The sequence below is a fragment of the Macaca nemestrina genome, chromosome 3, assembly GCF_043159975.1.
Source record: "Macaca nemestrina isolate mMacNem1 chromosome 3, mMacNem.hap1, whole genome shotgun sequence".
Taxonomy (NCBI): domain Eukaryota; kingdom Metazoa; phylum Chordata; class Mammalia; order Primates; family Cercopithecidae; genus Macaca; species Macaca nemestrina.
In genome coordinates this window covers 187777751-187805643 of record NC_092127.1, presented here as the reverse complement: position 1 = coordinate 187805643, position 27893 = coordinate 187777751, and the positions used below count along the sequence as shown (strand labels likewise).

The following is a 27893-nucleotide window of genomic DNA, read 5'->3' as shown; positions in this document are numbered from 1 at the left end:
GCTTAACAAGAGAAAAACTAACAGGAGTTTATTGACACTTGCCGAGTGTGCATAATGTGGGAGGGGGACCTCAGTTCTAACAAATTTCTGTGAAGGCAGTGGTTTGGGGGCCTTGCTTAGATAGTATTTTAACGAAGAGCCATAAATCTTACAAGAACAAGACCAGGCTAAGTTTGCTCCCATATTCTCCTATCTCTGCTGACCTCATTTCTGAGCTGGTAAGAGCCCAGAGCTGTCCCCAGTAAGAACAAAACTTACATCTCTGTCTGTATGCAGGAAAGGAAGGGGAGGTAGCAAGATCTTTTGTTTTCGTGAATCGCCATCCTGCCATCAGGCAGGCACAGGGAGAGGCAATGTCCCCTGCGTTTTTAACCTTTTGCCGCTTAACAATCTTCAGTGTCACGGAGAAGAATCTATCAGTTTCTTTCAGAGAAAATAACGTAGCCTGCCTCAAGGACTGAATGAAGGAATTGATGTAAAGCACTATGTAACAGGCACTCAGCAAGTGTAGGATCTGTTACTAGGTCCACCCACCACCCTCCCAGGGGATTATGAGGATGGAAGGAAAGAATCAACAGGATAATAGAATGAAACTCCTAACTGCAAGGTGTTGTTACCATGTAAGAAAGCACCAGGTGCACACACACAGATGAAGGAAACATACACTGAGATTAGAAATGGCTCATGAGAGCCTTCCCTTTACAGTAGTCTGGGATTGTCAAATCCAGTGATGAGAAAGGCAGCCTGGCATGGGAAAATGACATCTGCCCTTGGTTTGTGGACCATTTCCAGATCAAGCCAACAGGAGGCTGCCAGCTTGCAGGGAGCTTGCGTGGCGGAACAGCTTACAGCCATGCGTGGCAACAGTGCTACCTCCTTGAGCTCCATGGGCCTGGGACTGGATAGTGCCATTTGGACCAGGAAAAAGGAGAGAAGAAAGGGGAGCTGTGTGCATTATGAGTAAAAGAAAAGCCAGCCAGTATGAGGCAAACAGCATTGTCTGCGTTTGTCAAAGGCTCTATAGAATGCTTCCCAGATGCTTTGGGGAAGGCTGGCCATGATCTACAGCAACTGGGCAAGCGCAAGGGGCAAACAGATTGGCAAACACCTGACTCAGACACCCTGGGATTCTGTTTCCTTCTCCAGTTGTGCTTGGACATTATGCCAAAGGAAGCCAGGATTCAAATGAGGCAAGGTTTTGCCTGCAGTTTCCCGTGAGAGTCCCAGAGAGATCAGCTGAGGTTAAAACTGAGAGAAGAGGCAGGGTCGAGGTTGAGGACGCAGGTGCACCATTTTTCCCGTGGGCAGATCATGGTTGAGGGGTCTCTTTGTTTGTCTCCTTTTAGTAAATTTTCATCCCTCTAGCTCTGCTTCCAAGACCCAGCTTCTCTGATGTTCTATAGGCATTGAGTTGAGTACTGGCAAGTTCAAGACTAAGGCTGAATGCCAAGACTCTGTGGTTTTGGAAGGTTCCATGGATCTGCCCCTCCCAGCCAGGCAGGGGACCCACCCAGAGCCTGAGCTGCCAGGTGAAACTGGAATCATGCTTCCTGTGGGCCTCTGCTTTCCAATTAGGAGTGATCAATTCCACAGAAAGTTTTAAAGAATCCCTCTCTCAAATCACCAGTGTTTGCTGCACCTGCTACCTGCAAGGCACGTTGCTAAGTACCCTGAAAGCTACCAGTGTGAATACACCTTAAGCCTGCAGATGTAGGAAGACTTTGGAGTATTTGAAGAAATCAGTGACCCTATGGGGACCGCATTCCCCATGGATCTCTCGCCTGCTACCCAGAGTCCAGTGTCTACCTTCCACTTAGTTCTCTTTTCTATCTTCTGCCGTAGGAGGCAGCATGGCACAGAGCCAAGGGCAGGACTCTGGAATCAGACTAGAAGAGCTCTGCTGCTTACCGTCTTGGCAAACCCCCATGTGGCTGCTTACTCCATGTGTGACCATGGGCTCATCTTTGAGCCTATCGATCTCCTGCAGCTCAACAAAGTCATTACCGAGCAGGCTCTTTCTAGATTTCCACTCTGCCATCCTCAGTGGGCTACAGCTTTAGCCCAAGCTGGCTGTCTCATGGTCATAAGATGGCTGCCACAGCTCCAGCCTTCATGTCCACATTCAAGGCTAGATAAAAAGGAGAAAGGGACCATAGCAGACTTTTCTTATTCTTGTTTCTTTTGTCAGGAAAGCAAAAGCTTTTCAGTAGTGCCCAGTAGACTAAAGGTCACATCTCACTGGCCAGAATGGCCATGCCTAGCTGCCAAGGAGTCTCTGGCTTGTTTCAATGTCCTTAGAAGTAGGTGGCGTGGTAGAGGGGTGGATGATGGTTGGGGCTGGCCAATCAGCAGTAAGGGTGGACCTGCTCTCCAGATTTCCAGTGGTACTCTTTCATCTTTCCCTCATTGTTCTCTCCTCTCCTCTTCTCTTCTGGGAAAAAGATTTGGGGTGTGGTGGGGTGGGTTTTCTGCTTTTAGTAAATTTTCATCCCTCTGGCTCTGCTTCCAAGACCCAGCTTCTTTGATGTCCTATAGGCATTGAGTTGAGTACTGGCACGTTCAAGACTAAGGCTGAATGCCAAGAGTCTGTGGTTTTGGAAGGTTCCATGGATCTACCCCACCCAGCCAGGCAGGGGGCCCATCCAGAGTCTGAGCTGCTAGGTGAAACCAGAATCATGGCTGAGAAGGAGCCATGTATTTGTGTGCACACGTCTGTCTCAGCCCGTGGGGCTTGAGGCTCTCCTAGGGCTGCTTGAGGCTCTCCCAGGGCTGCTTGAGGCTCTCCCAGGGCTGCTTGAGAACTGAGTCCTTGTGTTTTTCAGGTTTGGGGTAATCCACTCAGTGTTCACCAACCTGCTTCTGTGGGCCAACGGCGTCCTCAATGAGTCCAAGCACCAACTCAATGAGCACAAGGAACGGCTCATCACCCTGGGCTTTGGGAACATAACAACAGGTGAGTGGTGAGAGAGGTAAGTGGCCCTTCTGCCATGTTGGAATATCTTGGAAACCTGCAGAGTCCACAGTGTTCAGAGATGGAGTGCAGGTTCCAAAGAACTGCAGGGCCACCCACCTCAGCATCAGCCAGACAGCCCCCTGTTGTTGAAAATCTTCCAAAACCTGAATCTCTCATACGTGATGTGTAATTAAAGGTTTCTTCCATGACTCAGGGACTTGTGAGACCGACAGTGATCATTCTGATGGCCATTCCTCACGGTCCAGTTCGCCGCAGAAATAAATGTCTGTTTTCAGCTAGAGAAGATTGATGGTTGTTTCTGCTTGTGTTTTTAATTAAACCTCTATTACCAGTTCCTTCTAGTGAAAGTATGGCTTTTAAAAATTCATAGAAGTCTAATGGTAGGTTGTGGTTAATAGGCTGTAGTTCATTTAAAGTTTTAATTTAACTGTACTTGGCTTATAATTCTAGCTCATGTCTGTTCCACCTTGTTCCCATTTGAGAGCCTGTTGGGTTAATCTTTTTATATATATATATAAATATATATATATATATTTATATATATATATATATTTTTTTATACTTTTAAGTTCTAGGGTGCATGTGCACAATGTGCAGGTTTGTTACATATGTATGCATGTGCCATGTTGGTGTGCTGCACCCATTAACTCATCATTTACATTAGGTGTATCTCCTAATGCTATCCCTCCCCCCCAATCTTTATATTTTCTCCTAAAATCCTTTAGCATTTACAGTATGTCACTCCTATATTAGAACCTTCAGGCTGAGGGGAATGTGGGGCAGGGAACTGGGTGTCTCAGGTTTGTTCCCATCATGTGCGAGCTGTGTGACCTTTGGAAGGACATTTAATCTCTCTGAGTCTCCCTTTTCTCCTTTGTAAAGTGAGGGTATCCAAATCATGCACTTGCAAAGATCCCTTCCGGCTTTAATGTGCAGTGAGTCTGTGCCAGCTGTGTACACCCAGCCTGTCCTAGAGAACCACTTTGAACCTGTTTCGTCATCAGTGGGGTGGAGACAATGAAATCACCACCCCCAACCAGCAGCCACTCTTGGTGTTTGGGCCTCATGTCCTCCTTGGTATCAATATCAGTAGCAGCAATGGCAACAATAACAAAAGTAAACTTTTATTAAGCATTTGCTGAGTGCCTGCCACTGTTCTTGGAAATTTACACATGTCATTTAATTTGTGCCCCCACACTCTCTGGTAAGCTATATATATGTGTTTTTTTGTTTTGTTTTGTTTGAGACAGAGTCTCACTCTGTCACCTAAGCTAGAGTGCAGTGGCACGACCTTGGCTCACTGCAACCTCTGCCTCCCAGGTTCAAGCGATTCTCCTGCCTCAGTTTCCTGAGTAGCTGGGACTACAGGTGCGTGCCACCACACCCGGCTAATTTTTGTATTTTTAGTAGAGACAGGGTTTCGCTATGTTGGCCAGGCTGATCTCGAATTCCTGACCTTGTGATCCACCCGCCTTGGCCTCCCAAAATGTTGGGATCACAGGCGTATGTCACCACGCCTGGCCTCAGGTAGACAATATTAACCTCATTATATGGATGAAGCCACCAAGCCACGGAGAAGTTAGCCCAGGGTAACACAGTGAACACGTGATTGAGTCATGATTTGAATCTTAGCAATCTGGCTTCAAGGCCCTCTGTGAAAGATGAGATTGGATTAATTTTCTAAAAAAGAACTCTGTCAGCTCTAACATTCTGTTACTCTGAACTTTTCCTCCTGATTTCTTCCCTTGTCTTCTGCATAACGCCGTATTGAATTGTAAGTGCTAGGGAAGCCCTGTATGGATTGAAGATTATTACCGGGGGCAGTGGCTCACACCTGTAATCTAAGCATTTTGTAATCCCAAGGCAGGATCATCCCTTCAGCCTAGGAATTTGAGACCAGCCTGGGCAACAAAGGGAGACCCCATCTCTGGGGAAAAAAAAAAAAAAAAAAAAAAAGCCAGGCATGGTGGCATGGGCTTGTGGTCCCAGCTAAAGCTACATGGGAGGCTGATGCAGGAGGATCACTTGAGCCCAGGAAGTCAAGGCTGCAGTGAGCTGTGTTTGTGCCACTGCACTCCAGCCTGGGCAACAGAGGGAGACTCTATATCAAAAAAACAAAAAAGAAAAGAAAAAAAGAAAAAGAAAAAGAAAATTACATAGTGTTCTGTGAATGTAAAATTAATGCTACGATATAACTTTTCTCAGATTTTACAAGTAATATATACATATCACAAACTAAAACAATGACAAAGTGTGAAGGAAAAAAAAATCCACAACACTTACCCAGAAATGCAGTAAATGCTGTGAATGTTTGGTTATTTTTTTGTAGTGTGTCACATATTTATAGTTGATTTTATACTATATGTTTGATTTTTTTTATTGCAACCTACAGTAAGAGACAGATATTACACTGTAACCCAAACACGCACATACCTATGTGTGTATGGGTGATGAAATGATACTTACTTTTACTATGTCAGAGACGCTCCCAAATTTTATGGTAGGTGATTCCACTCCATTCTATGCTATTCTAGTCCACTTAAAATTATTTCTGCCACAAAAAAGTTGGTTGCTACCTGATTTTACAGCCTGGTACTGGGTTGTGACTTGCATTAAAAAAAATAGATATACAGTTTGTTCCCACTTTTTCCCATTTTCCTTGAAACGGGATTACTTTCTTAATATTCAAACACATCTTGGCTGGGTGTGGTGGCTCATGCCTTTAATTCCAGCACTTTGGGAGGCTGAGGTGGGTGGATGGCATGAGCTCAGGAGTTCAAGACCAACCTGGCCAACATGGCAGAACCCTGTCTCTACAAAAAATATAAAAATTAGCCAGGCATGGTGGCATTGGCCTGTGGTCCCAGCTACTCAGTAGGCTGAGGTGGGAGGATGCTTGAGCACAGAAGGCTGAGGTTGCAGTGAGCCAAGATTGTGCCACAGCATTCTAGCCTGAGCAACAGGAGACTGTCTCAAAACAAACAAACAATGTCCCCTCCCAAATACCAAAAAACCATAAAGCACATCTTAATTATAATGTACAATGGTTGCCTACTATCTCATTGTTGGGATATACTAAAATTTACTTAACAATTTCTAAATTGTTGGACATTGAGCTGTTTCTCTCTCTCTCTCTCTCTCTCTCTCTCTCTCTCTCTCTCACACACACACACACACACACACACACACACACACACATACACATACATAATTTTACCTAACCTTTTTTTTTAAAAAATTATTTTTTGAGATTGAGTTTCGCTCTGTCACCTAGGCTGGAGTGCAGTGGCGCAATCTCAGCTCACTGCCACCTCTGCCTCCCAAGTTCAAGCGATTCTCCTGCCTCAGCCTCCCGAGTAGCTGGTATTAGAGGCTTGCCACCACGCCTGGCTAATTTTTGTATTTTTAGTAGAGATGAGGTTTTGCCATGTTGACCAGGCTGGTCTTGAACTCCTGACCTCAAGTGATCCTCCTGCTTTGGCCTCCCAAAGTGCTGAGACTACAGGGCTGAGTGACCGCGCCCGGCCTTACCTGACTCTTCGATTATATATATATCTCTATATATATATATATATTTTTTTGAGATGGAGTCTCGCTGTGTCGCCCAGGCTGGAGTGCGGTGGCCGGATCTCAGCTCATTGCAAGCTCCGCCTCCCGGGTTTTTACACCATTCTCCTGCCTCAGCCTCCCGAGTAGCTGGGACTACAGGCGCCCACCACCTCGCCCGGCTAGTTTTTTGTATTTTTTAGTAGAGACGGGGTTTCACCGTGTTAGCCAGGATGGTCTCGAACTCCTGACGTCGTGATCCGCCCGTCTCGGCCTCCCAAAGTGCTGGGATTACAGGCTTGAGCCACCGCGCCCGGCCGATTATATTTTTTTATTCGTCCCTTTGAGTAGAAGGGTAGAATGGGAAGAATGGAATTACGGGTCAGAGACTGCATTGCCTTTAGGACTTTGGTGACCTGTTTCGTCATTTACTTGCAGCATCTGCCCTCCTGTGATGACAGGGCCCTCCATACCACAGTCAGCTTCTCTTCCAGAAGGTGGCCCATTTGCTTTCCCCGCACTGATGCTGGAGAGCGCCTGTCTCCTGCATGCTTGCTAGCACTGGAGTCTTAAGGGGCATATCTTTTGCTAGTTAAAAGGGGCAATTTCTCCAGAAAGTATTTTTAAAAATTAATTTTTAAAAATCACACGTGTAAATCATCTTCACAGAGAAAATTTAGAAAATACAGGGAAGCAAAATCTAGAAGACATTAAAAATCATCTGTCATTTTTCCACCCAGAGATAACCATTGTTAAGATGTTAGTTTGTGTCCTTCCAGATTTTTCCCATCTGTGTGTCTGTCTATCCATCTATCTATCATCTACGTATCTATTTTTTTACAACAATAGAGTCATCTTCTCTATCCTCTTTGGCAACCCACAAAATAAATGCGATTTAGGTAATGCATACGCTTTGGGGACACTCAGGGCTATCAACTTAGCCATGACATTAAACGTGATAATAAGCCATTATATGATACAGCTTGTAATCCAGTGGGAAGATCCAAGCCTGAATCCACGGTGGAAACGGTTTTCTGTGCTTTTCTGCTTCCCCTTGCACATGCTAATCGCCCTCCTGTGTGATCTACCTGTCTCCCCTAGTTTTAGATGACCACACGCCGCAGTGTAACTGCACACCCCCAACTCTCTGCACTGCCATCTCCCACGGGATCTACTACCTCTACCCCTTCAACATAGAGTATCAGATCCTGGCCTCCACAATGCTCTATGTCCTATGGAAGAACATCGGGCGCAAAGTTGACAGCCATCAGCGCCAGAAGATGCAATTCAAGTCTGATGGGGTCACGGTGGGCGCAGTCCTGGGCCTGACCGCGCTGGCCGCCACCATTGCCGTGGTGGTAGTGTACCTGATTCATATTGGGCGCTCCAAGACCAAGAGCGAGTCGGCGCTCATCATGTTCTACCTGTATGCCATCACCCTGCTGATGCTTATGGGGGCTGCGGGGCTGGCTGGAATTCGGATTTACAGGATAGAGGAGAAATCACTGGATGAGTCCAAAAATCCAGCCCGCAAACTGGACTCAGACCTCTTGGTGGGCACCGCCTCGGGCTCCTGGCTTATCTCCTGGGGCTCAATCTTGGCCATCCTCTGTGCCGAGGACCACCCCCGCTACACCTGGTACAACCTGCCCTACTCCATCCTGGTGATGGTGGAGAAGTACATCCAGAACCTCTTCATCATCGAATCCATTCACCGAGAGCCTGAAAAGCTCTCTGAGGACATCCGAACTCTTCGGGTGGTCACAGTCTGCAATGGCAAGCCCGTTGCTTCTTCCTGCCTCAAGAGTGGAGGTGTGGCTGGAGATGTGGCTCCCCGGGGCAGGGACATGCCACCAGCAGCCAAAGGAAATGTGTGCATGAGAGAAGGCTGTGGCAAGGAGGAGGAGAAGCAGGAGGAGAGCAGCTGGGGAGGGAGCCCAAGCCCAGTCCGCCTTCCCCGTTTCTTACAGGGCAACGCCAAGAGAAAAGTCCTGAGGAATATTGCAGCCTTCTTGTTCCTCTGCAATATTTCGGTAATCTGCACCAACTTATTCTTATTCTTTTAATTTTACTTTAAACTTTCATTTTAGGTTCAAGGGGTACACATCATGTTTGTTACATGGGTAAATCGCGTGTCGCTGAGGTTTGGTGAGCAAATGATCCCGTCACCCAGGTAATGAGCATAGTACCCGATAGGTAGTTTTTCAGCCTGCACCCCACTTCTGACCTCTCCCCTCTACTAGTGCTTAGTAGTGTCTATTGTTCATATCTTTGTGTTCATGAGTACCCAATGTTTAGCTTCCACTTGTAAGAGAGGACATGTGGTATTTGGTTTTCTGTTCCTGGGTTAATTCACTTAGGATAAGGACTCCAGTTCCATCCACATTGCTGCAAATAATGTGATTTCATTCTTTTTTAAGGCTGCGTAATATTCCATGGTGTATAGCTACCACATTTTCTATTTATTTATTTATTGAGACAGGGTCGCGCCCTATTACCCAGGCTGGAGTGCAGTGGCATGATCACGGCTCACTGCAGCCTCAACCTCCTGTGCTCAAGCAATCCTCCCATCTCAGCCTCCTGAATAGCTAGGACCACAGGCATGTGCCACCACACCTGGCAAATTTTAAAAAAACTTTTTTTTTTTTTTTTTTGAGACAGAGTTTCACTCTTGTTGCCCAGGCTATGGTGCAATGGTGTGATCTTGGCTCATTGCAACTTCTGCCTCCCGAGTTGAAGTGATTCTCCTGCCTCAGCCTCCAGAGTAGCTGGGATTACAGGCACCAGCCACCACACCTGGCTAGTTTTTGAAAATATTTTTAGTAGAGATGGAGTTTCACCATGTTGGCCAGGCTGGTTTCGAACTCTTGACCTCAAGTGATCTGCTTACCTCGGCCTCCCAAAGTGCTGGGATTACAGGTGTGAGCCACCACGCCTGGCCAAAACTTTTTTTTTTTTTTTTGTAGAGATAGGTTCTCACTGTGCTGCCCAGGCTTCTCTTGAACTCCTGGGCTCAAACAATCCTCCTGCCTCAGTCTCCCAAAGTACTGGGATTACAGATGTGAACCACTGTACCCTGCCATAATAAATTTTCTTTATCCAGTCCATTACTAATGGACATCTAGGTTTCTCTTGCCTTTTTAAAATAAGGAATGGAGGCAGCTTGTAATAAAAATACTGTAAGTACAAAATTAAAATATAAGGCTGGAAAGTAGACCTATATTCTACAAATCTACCTACTGAAGACTTGCTGCATGCTAGGGGCTTGGCTAGGTACTAAAGATAAAGTGGAAAGATTCAGTCTCTTTTCTCTAAAAGGTCTCAGTATAACGGGGGAGGGAGACAATGAGAAAATCTAATACAGTAAGCAGGACAAGTGCTGAGAGGGGCTTGTGCAAGGTGTACTAGGAGCAGGGATCCAGAAAGACTTCAGTGAGTAGTGGGTGCTTGAGGTGAGGCCCAGTGTCAATCAGGAGTGCTTTTGGTTGCAAGTGATAGGTGGTTTTATTCACAGTGTCTTCAGTCTTAACAATGTTTAATTGTCTCATGAGAATTCCAGAGGTTGGCTGCTTGGCGTTGGCCTGGCAGCTGAACCATGTCATCAGGCATCCAGGCACTGTTCATTTTGTCACTTGGGTGGTGTGGCACTTGTTGCCACATGGTCATGAGATGGCTGTAGCTGCACCAGGCATCACATCTAGGTTCAAGACAGAAAGCAGCAGGGAAGGGCTGTGTCTCTCACGTGGGCACCCCTCGCTGCAAGGGAGGCTGGAGAAGTGAATGGTTTGCTTTCCAGCTTCTCTGATGGAAGGTAGCAAGGGAGAGGAAGGTGTACAGTCACTCACCCAATCTTGTCTGCATCAGCAAGGAATGACTGGAAGTTCACCAGGTGATCAAGGCAGGGAAAAGCATTTCAGGCAGAGGCACACAATATGTGAAGACACAGAAGCAAAGACACCATGGCATGTTCTGGGGGCACCAAGTAGTTTGGCATAAATTCCACGTGTGTCAAGCAGAGCAGCAGAATGGGAAATAGGAGAGAGGGCCCAGCTAGGTGGACTCTGGCTTGAGCAGGGCTTCCTAGGCCTGGCTAGAGTCTGGTCTTTATGCTGAGGGTAGGGGAGAATTCACTCAGATTTGTGTTTTGGAATGATCCTCCCAGCAGCTGTGTGTAGCAAAGATGGAGACAGACAGGGCCAGAAGCAGAAAGACTGAGAGAAAAAGCCGTGCAACAGCCCAGGCAGGAAGGAGTGACAGAGGGATGGAGAGAAGAAAAAGAAATAAGAAGCATTGTGTGCTGTTGGGATTTTTTTAAAGACACATAAAGGAAGTATGGTGGGGGTTGGTGAGAAGGAGGGGGAAGCAGCCTTTGCCACCGCATGAGTCTCTGCAGTGATGGTGACTGGTGGCTGGAGGGGAATGCCCCAGTCCACAGAGGTGCCTGCCCATCACTCCGGGTGAAGTCGGCTCTCTGCTACCAGCCTCCATTATCAAGCCTGCTCTCTGTTGCCCCAGAAGCTCAGAGGCTTTTGAGCTTCCTCCCCTGAATTTCAGATGGTGCATACAAGGCCTGCAACTTTTGATATAGCCCTAAGAACGCAAAGTTGGGAAGGTCCCTTCTGAAGTCAGAATGGATGTGTGTCTGCCAAGCAAACCTGATCCAACCTAGCCTTGGATCACCCAGGTTCCTTCAGCTCGCTAGGCAGTGAGGAGGGGCTCTGAAGGGGGAAGGTCAAGAAGAGTTTGGCTGCAGGAAGACCCTCTTCTCCGTCTAACAGACATTTGTCAGGCACCTGCTGTATGCCAGGGACTATGTCAGGGGCACAGCAGTGAACCAAGAATTTAAAGAGTTAACAAGAGAGCTAGATTCTAGTCAGCTGCAGCTTTTTGAGGTGCATATTCCAAAATGCAAATTCTTGTAAAGTCAGAGCTAGTTCTAGAATCCTCCTCAAGCATATGCTTTTTGTACATATCCTGTGATTAATATTAATATATGTTTATTTTGAGATGGAGTCTTGCTCTGTTGCCCAGGCCGTAGTGCAATGGCATGATCTTGGCTCACTGCAGCCTCTGCCTCCTGGGTTCAAGTGATTCTCCTGCCTCAGCCTCCCAAGGAGGTGGAACTACAGGGATGCACTGACCATGCCCAGCTAAGTTTTGTATTTTTAGTAGAGACAGGGTTTCACTAGGTTGGTCAAGGTGGTCTTGAACTCCTGACCTCAGGTGATCTGCCTGCCTAGGCCTCTCAAAGTGATGGGATTACAGGCGTGAGCCATCGCTCCTGGCCTGATATATCTTTTTAAAACTAAGTTCTGAAAAGTTATTTTTCCCTGGTTGCCTTTTTCGTTGACCACTGGGTGAAATACTTGGCTTGCATTTTTGGACCCACTTGAAGAAAGATAGCACTGTCCGAAATACCAGAATCAAGTGGCAACTGATGGTTTGTCAGGACCCGAAGGCCAGACCCAGGGCCCAGTCCAAGGAAAAGAGTGGGCTTCGTTTCTTCCTCCCTGTCCTTGGCCCATGATGCCCCCAGGCACTGGTTGGGTTCTGGGGGATTGAACCAGAGGATGGAAATCATCACAGGGTGGTGTCTTAGGATGCCCATGCTGGCTCATTGGGTGGTATTTTGAAACCTTGTGGTTGACCTCAGGTGGTGCCAAAGGCATCTGGCAGACAGCAAGAGCTGTCTTCTCCAGCATCGGGAGCCAGTCCAGAGGCCCCAGCTGCAGGTGCTGATGTGCATGTCCAGGTGGAGTGGGCTCCACTCCAGAGATGGAGATGGAAATGTTAGTTGAATTTCCAGGAGCCGAGGCACTGGAGACAACAGAGGGTGGGTGTGGTGACGGGGAAAGGCAGGGTGCTATGGGAGACGGGTCAGGGAAGGCCTCTTCTAAGGAAGGGTGTGGATGGGGCTGTGGTGAGAGACTATCAGGGCAGAGCTGCAGGTGTGGGGAAGGGACGAACGCAAGGCAAGGCAGGGCTCACTGGACATGACCTGGGAGCATGGAGCAGAGGGCAGAGGGGAGACCACACAGGGCCTGTGAGCCAAGACTCGATCCTAAATGCAACAGAAAACCGTGGAAGGGTCTACACTGAGAGTGATGAGATCTGACTCATGCTTATTTTATTATATTTTTAATTGTGGTAAAAAAATACCATATAAACTTTCCCATTGCACCCACTTTCAAGTGTATAGTTGAGTAAAGTACGTTCACATTGTTGCGCAAACATCACCAATGCCCTTTTCCAGTTTATTCTCATCTGGTAAAACTGAAACTCTGCCCCATTATATATGAACTCCTCATTCTCCCCAGCCCTTGACAACCACTGTTCTTTCAGTCTCTAGTAATTTGACTCCTAGATGCCTCATATAAGTGGATTTGTGGAGTATTAGTGCTTTTGTGACTACTCATCATAACACCCTCCAAGGTCTCCAGGTTGCAACTCATGAAGGGAGACAGATGCCAAGCGTTACCCCTGCCTTCACACTTGAGTTCCTGGGGAGATGGTGATCCTATGTTGGAGACGGAGGACACTGGAGGAGGGGCAACCTTGAGAGTGGTGGGTGGAGGTCAGTGTGGAAGGAAGGACCAGAGTTAAGTAATGGATGTGTTCCGTTTCAGGTGCCTCTGTGGCATCCAAATGGACGAACCCAACAGGCAGATAGTTTGGTTTTCTATTGCCATGCAATGAGCTACCCCAAATGTGTGACAAAAGCAATATGCATGACTGTTTTTGTCTCATGGCATTTATTGTGACTCGTGGCAGGGCTTGGATGGGCAGTTCTGTTCCTCACAGTATCAAGTGAAGTTGGTGAAGCCTTGGCAGGAAGCTCCGTGGTCTGGTGTCTTGGGTGGGAGTGGCTGGGAGGTTGGGCTCAGCGGGACTCTTGACTGGGGTATCCACAGTTGGGTCTCCAGCATGATGTCTCAGGGTTGTCGGACTCCGTACCTGGTGGCTTAAGGTCTCAGAGCCGACCCTCCAAGAGATTGAACTGGAAGCTGCTTGTCTCCTAAGCCCTGGGCTTGGAAACTGCATGGTGTTACTTCTGCCATATTTTATTAGTCCTGTAGTGACAGAGTCCATATAGATTCAAGGAAAGAGATCATAGGCCGCCTCTCAATAGGATAAGTAACAAGAATTTACAGACAGCTGAACAGCAGATATCAAAATGTGGATTTCAGAAAAGAGGTCCCATTTTCCTGCCTTCCTTTCTTCTCCTTTCTCCCCCCTGTCTCCCTCTCCCTTCCTCTCTCCCTTCCTTTAAAAGGTGTCCCTTGAGTACCTACAGAGGTCCAGGGACTGCTATGAATGGTGAGGGTACAGCAATGACCAAGATCTCTGGTCTTCCTCTTATGGGGCTTACAAACCAGGCAACAGCAGGCAAAACCATCAACTGAGCAAGACAGACACCTTATAGTGTACCCGTATTAAGCAGAGAAGTGGAAAAGGAGGGTGTGGGAAATAGCTCTTGGGTGGCCATTGCAGATCAGATGGACCAGCTTAGCGGGAAGGCCTCGCTGAAGGGTGACGTGAAACAGGGAGGGGCTGGCCACACATGTTCAGGGCAGAGGGAACAAGGACTGGTATAAAACCCCCGGTGGGAGTGAGCGGGTCTGGTTTGAGAAACAGGAAGAAGGGCTGCATGCCAAGTGGGTGGGGTGAGTGAGGAGAAGCATGTGCAGTGGTTAGAAATCAGCTAACAGAGAGCTTTATCACCCCATGCAGGAGTGTAGCTTTTATTTTAAACATTTTGGGCAGACTTTGGGGGTTTAATCAAGGTAGGGACAGCATCTGATTTCCATAAAATGTAAATCTGGACCCGACAAACAGGTAGGAGAGACCCTAAGAGTCACAGAAGCCAGTAAGCAAAGTAGAAGAGAGGGGTCTTGGTTCCAGGGCCCCCGTGGTGGATACCAAATGCACAGATGCTCAAGTCCTATATAAAATGGGGTAGTATTTGCATGTAACCTACCCATCCTCCCGTATACTTTAAGACATCTCTAGATTACTTAGGATACGTAATACAATTTAAATGCTATGTAAATAGTTGTTATACTGTATTGTTTAGAGAATAAGGACAAGAAGAAAGTTTGTACATATTCAGTGCAGACACAACCAACCATATTATTTTTGAATTTATTTATCTTTATTTTTTGAGACGGAGCCTCACTATTGCCCAGGCTGGAGTGCAGCATCATGATCCTGGCTTACTGCAAGCTTCACCTCCTGAGTTCAAGGGATTCTCTTGCTTCAGCCTCCCAAGTAGCTAGGATTACAGGCACGTGCCACCACGCCCAGCTAATGTTTTGTATTTTTAGTAGAGATGGGGTTTCATCATGTTGGCCAGGCTCGTCTTGAACTCCTGACCTCAGGTGATCCACCTGCCTCGGCCTCCCAAAGTTCTGGGATTATAGGTGTGAGCCACTGTGCCCAGCCTATTTTTTGAATATTTTTGATCCGTGGTTGGTTGAATCTACAGACACAGGTCCCTGGATACAGAGGTCGGCTGTACACAGCAGGGCGTTTTCCATATGGTGATACTAATGAAGGCGATGTGTCTCAGTTACCTATTGCTATGGAAGAGAGCACCCCAATACTCAGCAACTTAAAACAACGTACATTTATAATTTCATAGTTTCTCTGAGTTACGAATCCAACTAGTTTTAGCTGAGTGTCTCTGCACAGGGCCATTCCCAGGCTGAAACTTTTGGATGGGACTGCATTCATTTCAAGGCTTGACTTTGTGAGAGGTGGCGGAGGATTTGTTTCCAAATCTACTCATGTGCCTGTTGGCAGGATTCAGCTGTGGCTTGTTGGACTGAGGGTCTGAGTTCCTTGCTGGCTGTTGACGGGAGTGCTCCCTGGGCTCCTTGCCGCATAGGTTGCTTCGCAGCGTGGCAGCTCTGCCAACTGTCTTACAGGAGAACACCAGCAAGAGGGATAGCAGGTCCTTTTGCAACTTAATTTCAGAAGTGACTTCCTGGGCCTTTTGCCATATTTTGTGAGTTGGAAGTGAGTTGTTAGGTGCATCCCACGCTCAAGGGGTGGGGACTCCACAAGAGGGTGGCTGCAGGAGCTGGGGAGCATTGAGGGTCATCCTAGAGGCTGCCTGCCACAGCCAGGGGGTGGAGGAAGCTGAAGAAGTGTGCAGCCTGAAGCGGGAGTGAGGAGCCTGACAACTCAAGGGGTGGCAGAAGGAGAGAGAACTGGGACAGAGAAGAGACTGAGAAGCAGGGAACAGTGTGTAGGTTCCGTGAGCAACACAAACAAAAGTCACTGCTTTCAGTTTTGCAAATTTAGTTCTCATCTAAGCCCTTTCAGACACGTGTTAGAATTCTCATCTTACAAATGAGGAAACTGAGGCTGGGTGAGGGCTGTAGGGATGGAGAGAGTTAGATGGGTTCAAAAAGCACTCATTCGGGATGGATTGCAGGGAAGGGTGGGTGAGGAAGTGAGCAGAATCATGGCAGATATGGATTTGGTGGTTTCTGTGGAGATGGGAAATGCCACGAGATTTCCTTATTGTTCTGTCAGGGGCGACTCAGTCTCCATGTACCCAGGTCAGCTCCCACGAGGCCTGGGACTTGAGTGAGGCTTCTGTGGTGGCTTCAAAGCCACTCCCCACCACAGGCCATTTTCTCTTCTCTTGCAGCTTTGGATACCTCCTGCCTTTGGCTGTCGACCCGAGTATGACAACGGATTGGAGGAGATTGTCTTTGGCTTTGAACCCTGGATAATTGTGGTCAACCTGGCCATGCCTTTTTCTATTTTCTACCGAATGCATGCAGCTGCCTCCCTCTTTGAGGTCTATTGTAACATATAGTCTGGGTCCACAAGAGACAGAGGAGTGAGGTAACAAGAGTTCATTGGAGCCACCTGGGAGTAGCCAGGTTGGACAAATATTGCCTGACAAATATGAGAAGGGCCACCTTTTGTCTGCAAAGATTGTGCTTCCTGTGGGCTGGAACTGCTCATCACCCCTGATGAATGTAAACAAGTTAGATCAAAATCCATGAGGTGGCTGGAATCTATCCAATATAAAAAGATATTTCTTACCTGAAATGTTGGCACATTTTTGTGATCATTTTCAAGTATTTTTAAAAAGAAATTTCACTGTTCTCTCTTTCACTGTAAATACGTACATGTTTATTGTAAAAAATTTGGATATTTCAGGAAAGTAGAGTGAAAAAGTCACCTATGATGCCATTGTTCAATTAACAATTACTTTTAATATCTTGGTGTATTTCTTCTGACCACGTTGATGAGATTCTTTTCGTTGTCATTATTATGCCTTTGAATGTGATGTAACATATTTGATTTTGTATTCAGTTATTTTCCCACTTAACAATATGGCATAAACCTTGCCCCCACATTGTTATAAGTTCTTTATAAATATCATTTTAATGCTGTACAGTAGTCTATTAAGTGAATGTACCTTAATTAACGTAGTTTCCTATGATTGGTTTTACAGTGTTTATAACTTTTTGCTTTTATAAGTAACTCTGCAAAAATCAATCCTATTTGTGAAGCATTTCCTATATTTAGAATTGCTTCTTTAAGATATGGAATTACAATTAGGATGCCTAGTCCAAAGAGTAAGATTATAAATATTTCAAAGTTGCCTAAGGAATATTGATATCTGGGAGGCCTTTGTATAGTTTTTCCATAGTTATTTTAAAATAATAATAAAAGTAATTTTCTTACTGTAAGTATTAGTGTGAATATCTTTTCATCTGAGTGTATTTTTTTTCAGACAGTGCAGGCAATGGTACAATAATAGATACAAAGTTTTTTTAATATGACTAAAGTACACTTATTTTAGAAAAAACTAAAAAATAGGCATATGTACTAAAAAACAAAGGAAAAACATCATCTATACATGTCCCATCTAGAGAATCAGTTCTCCACCTGGGGATCTTGTTCCTTGAGGGGACATTTAGCAATATCTTAAGATGTTTTTTAATATTTATTTTTTATTAAAATTTACATAAATCTAAATTCTACATAATATTTGTACATACTTATAGGGTACATGTGATATTTTGATATAAACATATAATAAGTAATAATCAAATCAGAGTGGTTGAGATATTCATACCCTCAAGTATGTATCTTTTTTTGTGTTAGGAACATTCTAATTTCACTGTTAGTTACTCTGAAATATACAATAAATTATTCTTAACTATAGTTGCGCTTTTGTGCTACCAAACACATTTTTGATTGTTACATTACTGCGCCCAGGGATACTGCTAACACCCTACAACTCACAGGACAGCCCCACTGCGAAGAGGCATCAGGCTGATTGTCAATGGTGCTGAGGTAATCTAGAGGTAACTGCTGTTAAGTTTTGTTATCTAGGTAGCTATTAGTACACACACACAGGCTGGGCGTGGTGGCTCACGCCTGCAATCCCAACACTTTGGGAGGCTGACGCGGAAGGATCGCTTGAGGCCAAGAGTTTAAGACCAGTCAGGGAACACAAACATAGTGAGACCCTGTCTGTACAAAAAACAAAAATAAAACCAAAAAAACCCAGGTGCGGTGGGGTATGACTCTAGTCCCAGCTACTCATGAGGCTGAGTGTAGAGGATCACTTGAGCTCAAGAGTTTGAGACTGGGTAGTGAGCCAAGATCATGCCACTGCATTCTAGCTTGGGTGACACAGCAAGACCCTGTCGCTAAAAATAAATAAATAAATAAATAAATAAATAAATAAATAAATAAATAATATATATATATTTTTTTAATTTTTTATTTTTTGAGATGGACTTTCACTCTTGTCGCCCAGGCTGGAGTGCAATGGCACAATCTTGGCTCACTGCAACCTCCGCCTCCTGGGTTCAAGTGATTCTCCTGTGTCAGCCTCTGGAGTAACTGGGATTACAGATGCCTGCCATCATGCCCAGCTAATTTTTGTATTTTTAGTACAGACAGGATTTCAACATGTTGGCCAGGCTGGCCTCGAACTCCTGAGCTCAGGTGATCCACCCACCTTGGCCTCCCAAAGCGCTGGGATTACAGATGTGAGCCACCACACCCGGCGATAATTTTTTTTTTTTTTTTCAAAAGTACACATACACTCACACCCACATGAAGGAGGTGGTTTTTACATATATACTGTATTTGTATGTAACTTGCTTTTTTCCTCTTGATATACCAGCATGCTTCTTCCCTATTTTGAGTCCCAGGCATCGACGCTCTGGCTTTAGTGTGCCTGAGACTCATCTGGGGAACTCGTTAGGATTCCTGCCCTCCAAGCTGGAAGTGCAGATTCAATCTGGAGGGGGGCCCGGAAATCTGCACTTTCATCAGCATCTCAGGGGGTGCCAATTCCCTTTGATAGGCATCTACTTGGGAATCCATGGACTCCTGAGCAAGTTTCCTTGACATTGTGCAGTGTGATTGTGCAGTATCCATGTGCAGTATGATTTTGGGTGGCTTTAAAGTACATTCCATGGAAGGATGTACCATTCCTTATTTTTTCAAACCGTGATGTTGGACATTTAGAGACATTTAGGTGGTTCCTTTTGGTGGTACTACCATAAACAATGCTATGGTGATCATCTTTGTAACTGAGTCTTTGAGGTCAGTGACAGGCTGTGCTCTGGAGCGATTTATGCTGACTCGGCAGTGACTGAGCAGGAATACTGGTTTCCCCATTTTGGTTGGCATTACCTTTATCCCCATTCTAAGCACATTAGAACAGCCCTGTGGCCTCAGCTGTGGGCTCTGGGCTCTGGCAAGGAGACAAAGGAGCCATCATAATGTTGGGATGATGGATCTAGGCTGTGGGGATGCTATCGTGGACACAGGGCAGCATCAGAGCTTGGAAAAGCCTGCATGGCCGGCTGTGCTTAGCGTTTCCAAGAAAGGACCTCAAGATGGACGGAGCATCTCTTATCCCCAACAGGCAGCCTCAGGGGTGGCTATTTCTTCCCTATTTTGGGTCCCAGGCATTGACGCTCTGGCTTTAGTGTGCCTGAGACTCATTTGGGGAACTTGTTAGGATTCCAGCCCTTCAAGCTGGAAGTGCAGATTCAGTCTGGAGGGGGGCCCAGAAATCTGCACTCAGGAAGGTGCTTTTTACCTCCAAGTAATTAAGCATCCTGACTCAACCAGGGTAGGTGGCAAGGAAAATTTACTATCTTAATGCCAAGGCAATTTGCCGAAGAGGAACCAGAATGTGCAATACGCAACTGTTAAGATCTCAGGGATTAATACAGGGAATACAAATTGAAATAATAATGAGTTACCACTTCTCATTTATTAGATTGGCAAGAGTTGGCAAGATGTGAAAGAAAGACTCATATATACTGCTAGTGGGAGTGTAAATGAATAAAATCAGATTAGAGAGCAATTGGCAATATTGACGAAGGCTGGAGATACACATGCCTTACCACCTAAGAATTCCGTTCCTTGGCATGTGCTCCAGAGACAACCTCACGCATGGGTTCAGGAATGTTCACTCAGCATCACTTGTAATTAGGACAATGGAAAACACCTAAATGCCTGTCAATTAGGAGTGAAGATAGACACACTAGGGACTATTTCCATGATGGAATATTTCACGAGAGGAAGAAATGAACACACCTGAATTCATGTATCAACATGGAGAGTCCCCAAAACAGTGCTGAATGAAACATTAAGTAGCATAGGGGTACAATTGGTATGATACATTAATATGATGTCTAGGAACAAGCAAGACAATCCCTGATATTACTGGGGGATATGTCCATATGCAGTAAGATTACAAACACACCTGAAGAAAGAATGCACGCCAAGTTCAGTGTAGTGAGAAGGGGAGGGGCTTGGAACCAACAACTGAGTTCATGCTGCGTCCGAAATATTTTTTCTTAAGCAAAGATGTATTCATTATGTTTTCATCTGCACTTTAAACATGTACTCTTTAAGTGTATTTTTAATGTATTTTAATGAACTTTTAAATGAGATATTTCATAATAAAAGTATTTGAGAGCAAGAAAAAAAGAAAGTCTGCATAAGCAAGATGAACTTAGACAAAGCCACCCAAGCAGGTAAATTTCCAGCATTCATCCATCATTGTTGAGAGATGGGTGTCAAAGTCAGCGGTGTTCTGTTCTCCTTGGCAGGTAGATCCCCGAGGTGGGGTAGCTCAATGCAATTAGCTGGTAAGATCACTGGACTCACTCTTCCAGGGATGACTCTGTGCACATTAGGAAACCTGACATTGGTTTGCCTTCCAATGTAGCTCTTCGCTGTGGGGACAATGTCCTGGGCACACATATTATCAGGACAATCTGCAATGGACTGAATGTTTGTTTCCCCCCTAAATTCATATGTTGAAGCTCTAATCGCAATGTGGGGGTATTTGGAGGTGGGTGTCTTGGGAGGTAATGAGGTCATGATGGTAGGACCCTTGTGAATGGGATTAGTGCCTGTAAGAGGGGGCCAGAGAGCTTGTGCACTCCTTTTCTGTCATGTGAGGATGCAATGAGAAGACAGCTGCCTGTGACCCGGAAGAGGGCCCTCACCAGAACCCAACCATGCCAGCACTGGCACCCTGATCTTGGACTTCCATCCTCCAGACCCATGAGAAATAAATGCTTGCTGTTGATTAGCCACCCAGCTTGTGCTATTTTGTTATAGCAGCTTGCACTGAGTAAGTTATTCCCTTACCTGCTGTAACCGTATACAGGAGGGACCTGTGCATTTGGTAGCTTGGGTTCCTCCCTGAGCCTGTGAAACTCAGATTTGAACCATGGATTTTGGGTGCCATGACTCTTGTCGAGGCAGAGTGGAAGGGCAAGGGCATGGAGCCAGATATCCAGGGTGACAACAGGCTCCCATGGTGCCTGAGTGTGCATTAGAAAAAGCACCTCTTCCACAAGACATTCTCCAAACTGTCGAACCAAACCCACCAGCATCTTCCTACCTACCCACGCGCGGGGGGCAACTTAGACCTGTTTGTCTCCCCACCACCACAAATGTCAGCCAAAAGATCCAGCTGGAAAATGCTTGCTACTGCCTTCCAGTTGCATGACCCTCTCAGTTAACGAAGCCCTTCCCGCATCCGTCTCCCCCTACACCTGTCTGTGAAGTCCCAGCTCACAGTTGACCTGGTTAGGTAAGCACTTACTTTGTTTGAACAGAGGGAACCTTTGGATCACATGTACCTATGTAGTCAGTGGCAGCATTTGGTTCATCATGCCGGTTTTTTTTTTTTTTTTTTTTTTTTTGAGACGGAGTCTTGCTCTGTCGCCCAGGCTGGGGTGCAGTGGCCGGATCTCAGCTCACTGCAAGCTCCGCCTCCCAGGTTTACGCCATTCTCCTACCTCAGCCTCCCGAGTAGCTGGGACTACAGGCGCCCGCCAACCCGCCCGGCTAGTTTTTTTGCATTTTTTAGTAGAGACGGGGTTTCACCGTGTTAGCGAGGATGGTCTCGATCTCCTGACCTTGTGATCCGCCCGTCTCGGCCTCCCAAAGTGCTGGGATTACAGGCTTGAGCCACCGCGCCCGGCCAATCATGCCGGTTTTAAGAACTTCATTGCCTTTTCTCTTCATTAGTCATATCATCTTATAAAGAAAGTCAACTCAGTAAAAATATCCGTTAAACAACGCCTCAGGGATATGTGTACAGAACAATCCAATCAGCTGACAGAACATCTGGCTTTTCACCCACTTATAAAATGCTGCACTTTGCTTAACATGGTGAAGAATGAAAGCTGCTAACAGCTGGTTCTTTCTCCCAAAATGTGAGCCCTGCTATAGGAGAGTGCAACTAGCAGGCGGCGCCGGCGCCTTTCCCTGAACTTCAGGGCAAACTTGAGAGGGGGCACCTGGCGCATGGGCAGTGGCCTCAAGGTACCAAACAAAGGGCTGGGCGCAAGGTGTGCTGATTGGACTCCATTGGCTGCGCTGGGTTCCCGTAGCATGTGTCAGAGATGCCTGTCACCACTTCCCGGCCAAGACCCAGCCTGTTTCAGAAAGGACGTTCCCTCACTGTACCCACTAGGACCCACTCCCTGCAGGGCACCCTGGTCTGTCTCAAGAGGCTTTGGAGGAACTTGGGGGTTACAGGGTGTTCCCCTGATGGGAGAGTCCCTGGCATGCGGGGTGTGAGTGGGACTGAGTTCGGTGGGGGAGGCTGGGGCAGCTGGCTGGGAGGGCGCTTGTGCTCGGTGTGATGGGGGAATGTAGGCGATGTTAGTTCCTCCTAAGAGCAGCCACTAAGAGGACTCTGGGGAGGGACAGATGGGCGCAGTGTTTTAACCCACAAGTGGGAGGGTAATTCTGGCATGGTGGTTTCGGCAATGTTAGTAACGTACGGACCCCCTTAACCATGAGAGTGAAGCTACATGTCTAAAAAATGTCAATCAAATCAGGCCACCTGCTAAAAACCGTTCAATGGTTTCCCACTGCTTTTTTTTTTTTCTTTTCTTGAGGCAGAGTTTCGCTCTTGTCGCCCAGGTTGGAGTGCAATGGCATGATCTCGGCTCACTGCAACCTCTGCCTCCTGGGCCCAAGAGATTCTCCTGCCTCAGCCTCCCGAGTAGCTGGGATTACAGGCGCGTGTCATCACACTTGGCTAATTTTTGTATTTTTAGTAGAGATGGGGTTTCACCATGTTGGTCACGCTGTTCTCGAACTCCTGACCTCAGGTGATCCACCCGCCTCGGCCTCCCAAAGTGCTGGCATTGCAGGCATGAGCCATCGCGCCCCGCCCTCCCATTGCTTTTAGTAGAAAATACAAACTGCTACCCATGGTCTATCGGAGCTGTCACGATCTGGGCTCTGCATCTTCATTTTCTTCTCATGCCAATCCCATCCTCTGCCTCGCCTCCCCTCCCCCATCGCCCTTCCTCCTGCACGGCTGCACCCACACCTGGCTTCCTCTCTTTAATATTCCTTCCTTGCCTGCCCCGCAGGACCTCCGCAGGAGCTGCTCTCTCTGGGGCGTGCACTTCTGGCTCCGGGCAAGGATCCATCTTTCTCACCCTTTAGGCCGTGTGTAGATAGGTGTTCCTCTGTAGTGAAGTCCTCACTGTCCATCCCATTACGCTTCACCTCGGCACCCTGTCCAGCCCCTTCACAGCCGGCCGCCAGCTGTGTTTTCTTATTTATTGGCGCTCATCCAGTCCAGTCCTGGATGGGACTGCCTGCCTCATGAGGGCAGGAGCTGTGCTTCCTCCTCTCCCGGGGCCTCCCTGATGTGGTTGCGTGGACACGTGGGCCACCCTCCCAGCTCCAGACTATCGCAGGGCATGGGAGGGGCGGGGGCCTCCATGGGCCCTGAGGATCGCCATGTTTCCTTCTCTAGTTTTTGAGACTTTGGTGAAGATCCTCTGCCTGCTTCTAGCACACACATCCTGACCTCCTTTTGCCTCGAAGACACAAGATGGCGCTTTAAGCCTGGCTTTTGAGAAAGAGGACTACAGACGCTTGAGTTTCTTCCCTCTGCTCGCTCTCAGACCTGGCTTGCGAGGGGATCCGTGGGGTCCACCTCTCCGCAGCTTGGTGGGTTCCGTTCTCCTCCTCGGACAGGGGAGGACCAGCAGCCAATCACTCCTTCCTGCTGGAGAACGAAGTGGAGCTCTGTTTTTCTGACATCAGTAATAGCTGCCTGCACTCCTCTGGCAGGCATCTCTGAAACATCAGTTTTGGATGATTGGTCTAAGCCAAGCACCTTTGATATCAAGGGTAAGCCTGCTACCCCTTTCCTGGAGACGGGCACGGAGGTGGGCACGTGAAGAGTGCCAGACCACGTGGTGACAAACTATGGCTCATGAGAAGAATGGAGTATACATTTTTAAAGGGTCATCTCTCTCTCTCGCTCGCTCTCTCTCTCTCTCTCTCTCTCTCTCTCACACACACACACACACACACACACACACACACACAAATATGCTGCAGAGATCGTACATGACCTGACAAGCCTAAAACACTCACTATGTGGCCCTTTATAGGAAATGCTTGCTGACCCCTGGTCTAAACACTGAGAGGTAAGTGGCCTCTGCTGCGCCACCCTGGAAGGATTTTGATCCCTAAATAAGAAGAGGTGAGGAGGAAGCCTGCCCTTCCTCCTGGCTTGAATGTGCTTGTGAGAGGCAGTCAAGCCTGTGACTGTGGCAGCAGGCTTGTGACCATGAAGCAACCAGCCTGAGAAGAAAGGCCAAGCTGCTGAGGAGGGAACAGGAGCCTGGGGCCTTGATGACATTGCTGAGCCTCTGTGTGACCCTGGAGCTGCCTTCCTCTGGAGTTCTTGTGATGCCAGATAATTCAATGTTGTCATTGCTCAAGCCAGGAGTGGGTGAACTTTTTCTATAAAGGGCTACGTGGAAAACATTTTAGGCTCTGGGTGGGCCATAAGATCTCTGTTGCCACTATAACCCTGAAAACAACCATAGACAAAGTGTAAATGGTTGGATACACCTATGTTCCAATAAAACTTTATTTATAAAAATAGATGGTGGGCTGTGTTTGGCCCTGAGGGCCAGAGTTTGCTGTGTATTTTGTTTGTTTGTTACTTGCAGCTGACCCAGCCTAACTAGTACCCCCTGATGTCTGCCTCAGCTCAGAAGCGCCCTTGGGTTCTAAGCCACAGGGGCTAAGCTTGAGCGTGGGTGGGGTCTGCAGCAGGGTTGTGGGAGGGATAAGCACATAAAGCCCCACCCATTGATCTGTCCTTTCTGCGGTCCAGGTCGTGCTTTCCTGCAATATCTTCTCATCATGGGCCTATCAATCTTGACGGGAAGGCACCACTTGAACAGAATGCTTTCAGCATTTCCAGATGGTCCCTGTTTGCCCTCAGCACCACACGCAGTTCTCAGCCTCCACACCTCGCATGTTCGTTAAGCAAGACTAAGCCACACGAAGCAACAGTGCAAGGGGAGGGTCTTTCTGTCCACAGGGTCCCATGGCAGAAGTGTGGTTCGGGGAGAAATGGGGGAGTGTGCCCTTCCCTGAACAAGCACATTCCCTCAGTGTGGAGGAGCCCCTCCAACAATTTACAAGTGCTATGATGACACGATGCTCATTCAGACCATCGGCTGCAGACGGATTGCAGAAATACGTGAAGACTGTGTCCCTGGTGGTAGGATCTGGTTGCTCCTTGTCCCTAAGGTGGGCCCTGAAGGGAAGGCAGGATTCCAGCCAGATTGAATGAAGAGTGAGGCTTCTGGGGAAGGACTTGGATTGCCTCTTGTGCTTGTGTTCATGGATTCCTGATGATTGGTTCTTTCTCAGGGAGACGAGGCTTCGAGGCCAGGTCTCTGCTCCGAGTTGCCTTCACCACCCTGCACCTTGGTGGCAGTAAGAGAGCGACCTCAAAGGGCTGCTGAGAGAATCGAGGGGGATGCATGTGCAGCTCTAGGTATGGCACCCATTCCGGCCCATGGCAAGCTCTTACTATGGTTGCAGGTGTAATTTCCAGTCTCTGCCTCCAGGGATTGCTGCTGAGTATAGACAGACGTTTCTCTGCTCACAGAGTGAGGCTGCCAAGATGATTCCAAGATCTCTGGTTCTGTACACAGCCCAGATAGCCTGTGAAAGGGGGAATGATAACCCCGAAAGACGTCCATGTCCTGATGTCCAGAACTAGTGAACGGGATGTTGACAGAAGAGACTCTGTGGATGTGATTACTTCAAAGATCTTGCGATGGGGAGACTATCGTGGATTATCTGTGTGGAACTGCAATGTAATTGCAAGGTGTCCTTATAAGTGAAGAGGGAGGCAGAGGAGATTCGACTGCAGAAGAGGAGGTGATGTGATCACAGAGGCAGAGATTGGAGTGATGTGGCCACAATTCAAAATGCCCCACCAAAGAGGCAAGGAATGGACTCTCCTCTAGGGCTTCTACCGAGGGCCCTGCCAACACCTCAATTTTAGTCCAGGAAGACTTGTTTCGGATTTGTGACCTCCAGAACTATGAGAGAATCTATCTGCATTGTTTGAAGCCACCGGGTTTGCAGTAGGGTGTTAGAGCAGCGTGGAAAATCCATTGAGTCCCATTGCCCTGCTTTGTGTGCCTTGTACAGACGCAGAAAATGGCATGGATAGAATGGGAGGTCATTATGTTAAGTGAAACAAGCCAGGCACAGAAAGACACACATTGCATGTTCTCACTGATTTGTGGGATCTAAAAATCAAACAATTGAACTCATGGAGCTAGAGAGTGGTAGGATGGTTACTAGAGGCTGGTAAGAGGAGAAGGGGCCGAGAGCAGGTGGGGATGATGTTAGAAAGAATGACTAAGACATACTGTTTGATCACACAGCAGGATGACTGTAGTCAATAATAACTTAATTGTACATTTACAAATAACTAAAAGAATGTAATTGAATTGTTGGTATTAGAAAGGATAAATGTGCTGGGTGCGGTGGCTCACGCCTGTAATCCCAGCACTTTGGGAGGCTGAGGCGGGCGGATCACGAGGTCAGATCAAGACCATCCTGGCAAACACTGTGAAACCCCATCTCTATTAAAAATACAAAAAAATTAGCTGGGCGTGGTGGTGGGCACCTGTAGTCCCAGCTGCTTGGGAGGCTGAGGCAGGAGAATGGCATGAACCCGGGGGGGCTGGAGCTTGCAGTGAACGGAGATGGCGCCACTGCACTCCAGCCTGGGTGACAGAGCAGACTCCATCTCAAAAAAAAAAGAAAGAAAGAAAGAAAGAAAGAAAGAAAGAAAGGAAGGAAGGAAGGAAGGAAGGAAGGAAGGAAGGAAGGAAGGAAGGAAGGAAGGAAGGAAGGAAGGATAGGATGGACAGGGATGGACACCCCATTCTCCATGATGTGCTTATTTCACAGTGCATGTCTGTATCAAAACACCTCATGTACCTCACATCCATTTGCACCTACTATGTACCTAGAAAAAGATACAAAAGAGTATATAAAGAAAAAAAAAAAAACCCAAAAGCAGAAAAGAGGGCAAATGAGAGCCGGGGATTGTAATCTCAGTTTGCCCAGGATGAAGTCGGGTGACCTGGGTATAGAGCAAGTCCCTTGGCTTCTCGAGCTCCCATCTTCAGAGTCAGGAGTGGATGCAGGGGCAGGGTGTGACTTCGATAACACATTCCCTCCAGGTGGCTCTGCCCTCCGCCCCGTCTCAGGATTGTTTATAGCTCTTTGCCTCTTCTTAGCCATTTGGAGTTTTCAGGGGCCCTGCTAGGTCCTCCTGACTTCTCACTTTGCTCTTGTTGGTGGTCTAATTCATGGCCAAGGGTCCACCTGCTGTCTGGATGCTGATTTTCAACCTGACCTCTCAGCTCCAGGCTGGTTATTTCCAACAGCCTACTTGGATGTCTCAAAGGCACTTTACACTCAATGTGTCCAACACTGAACTCAAGACTCCCGGCATCGCCAGCCGGTTCTAACTCCACATTTCCAACCA

At 47.2% G+C, this 27893-nt stretch overlaps 1 protein-coding gene across 1 annotated transcript in view; it reads left to right on the top strand.

Moving 5' to 3' along the window:
- LOC105465857 (otopetrin 1) overlaps positions 1–17162 on the top strand; it is a 37795-nt gene extending 20633 nt beyond the window's left edge. Inside the window, exons 4-6 of the mRNA XM_011714501.3 lie at positions 2823–2953; positions 7622–8553; positions 16179–17162. Of these exons, the coding sequence (XP_011712803.2) occupies positions 2823–2953; positions 7622–8553; positions 16179–16349 (1234 nt within the window). The 3' untranslated portion in view covers positions 16350–17162. The remainder of the gene's footprint in view (positions 1–2822; positions 2954–7621; positions 8554–16178) is intronic.
- Positions 17163–27893: the final 10731 nt, after the last annotated feature.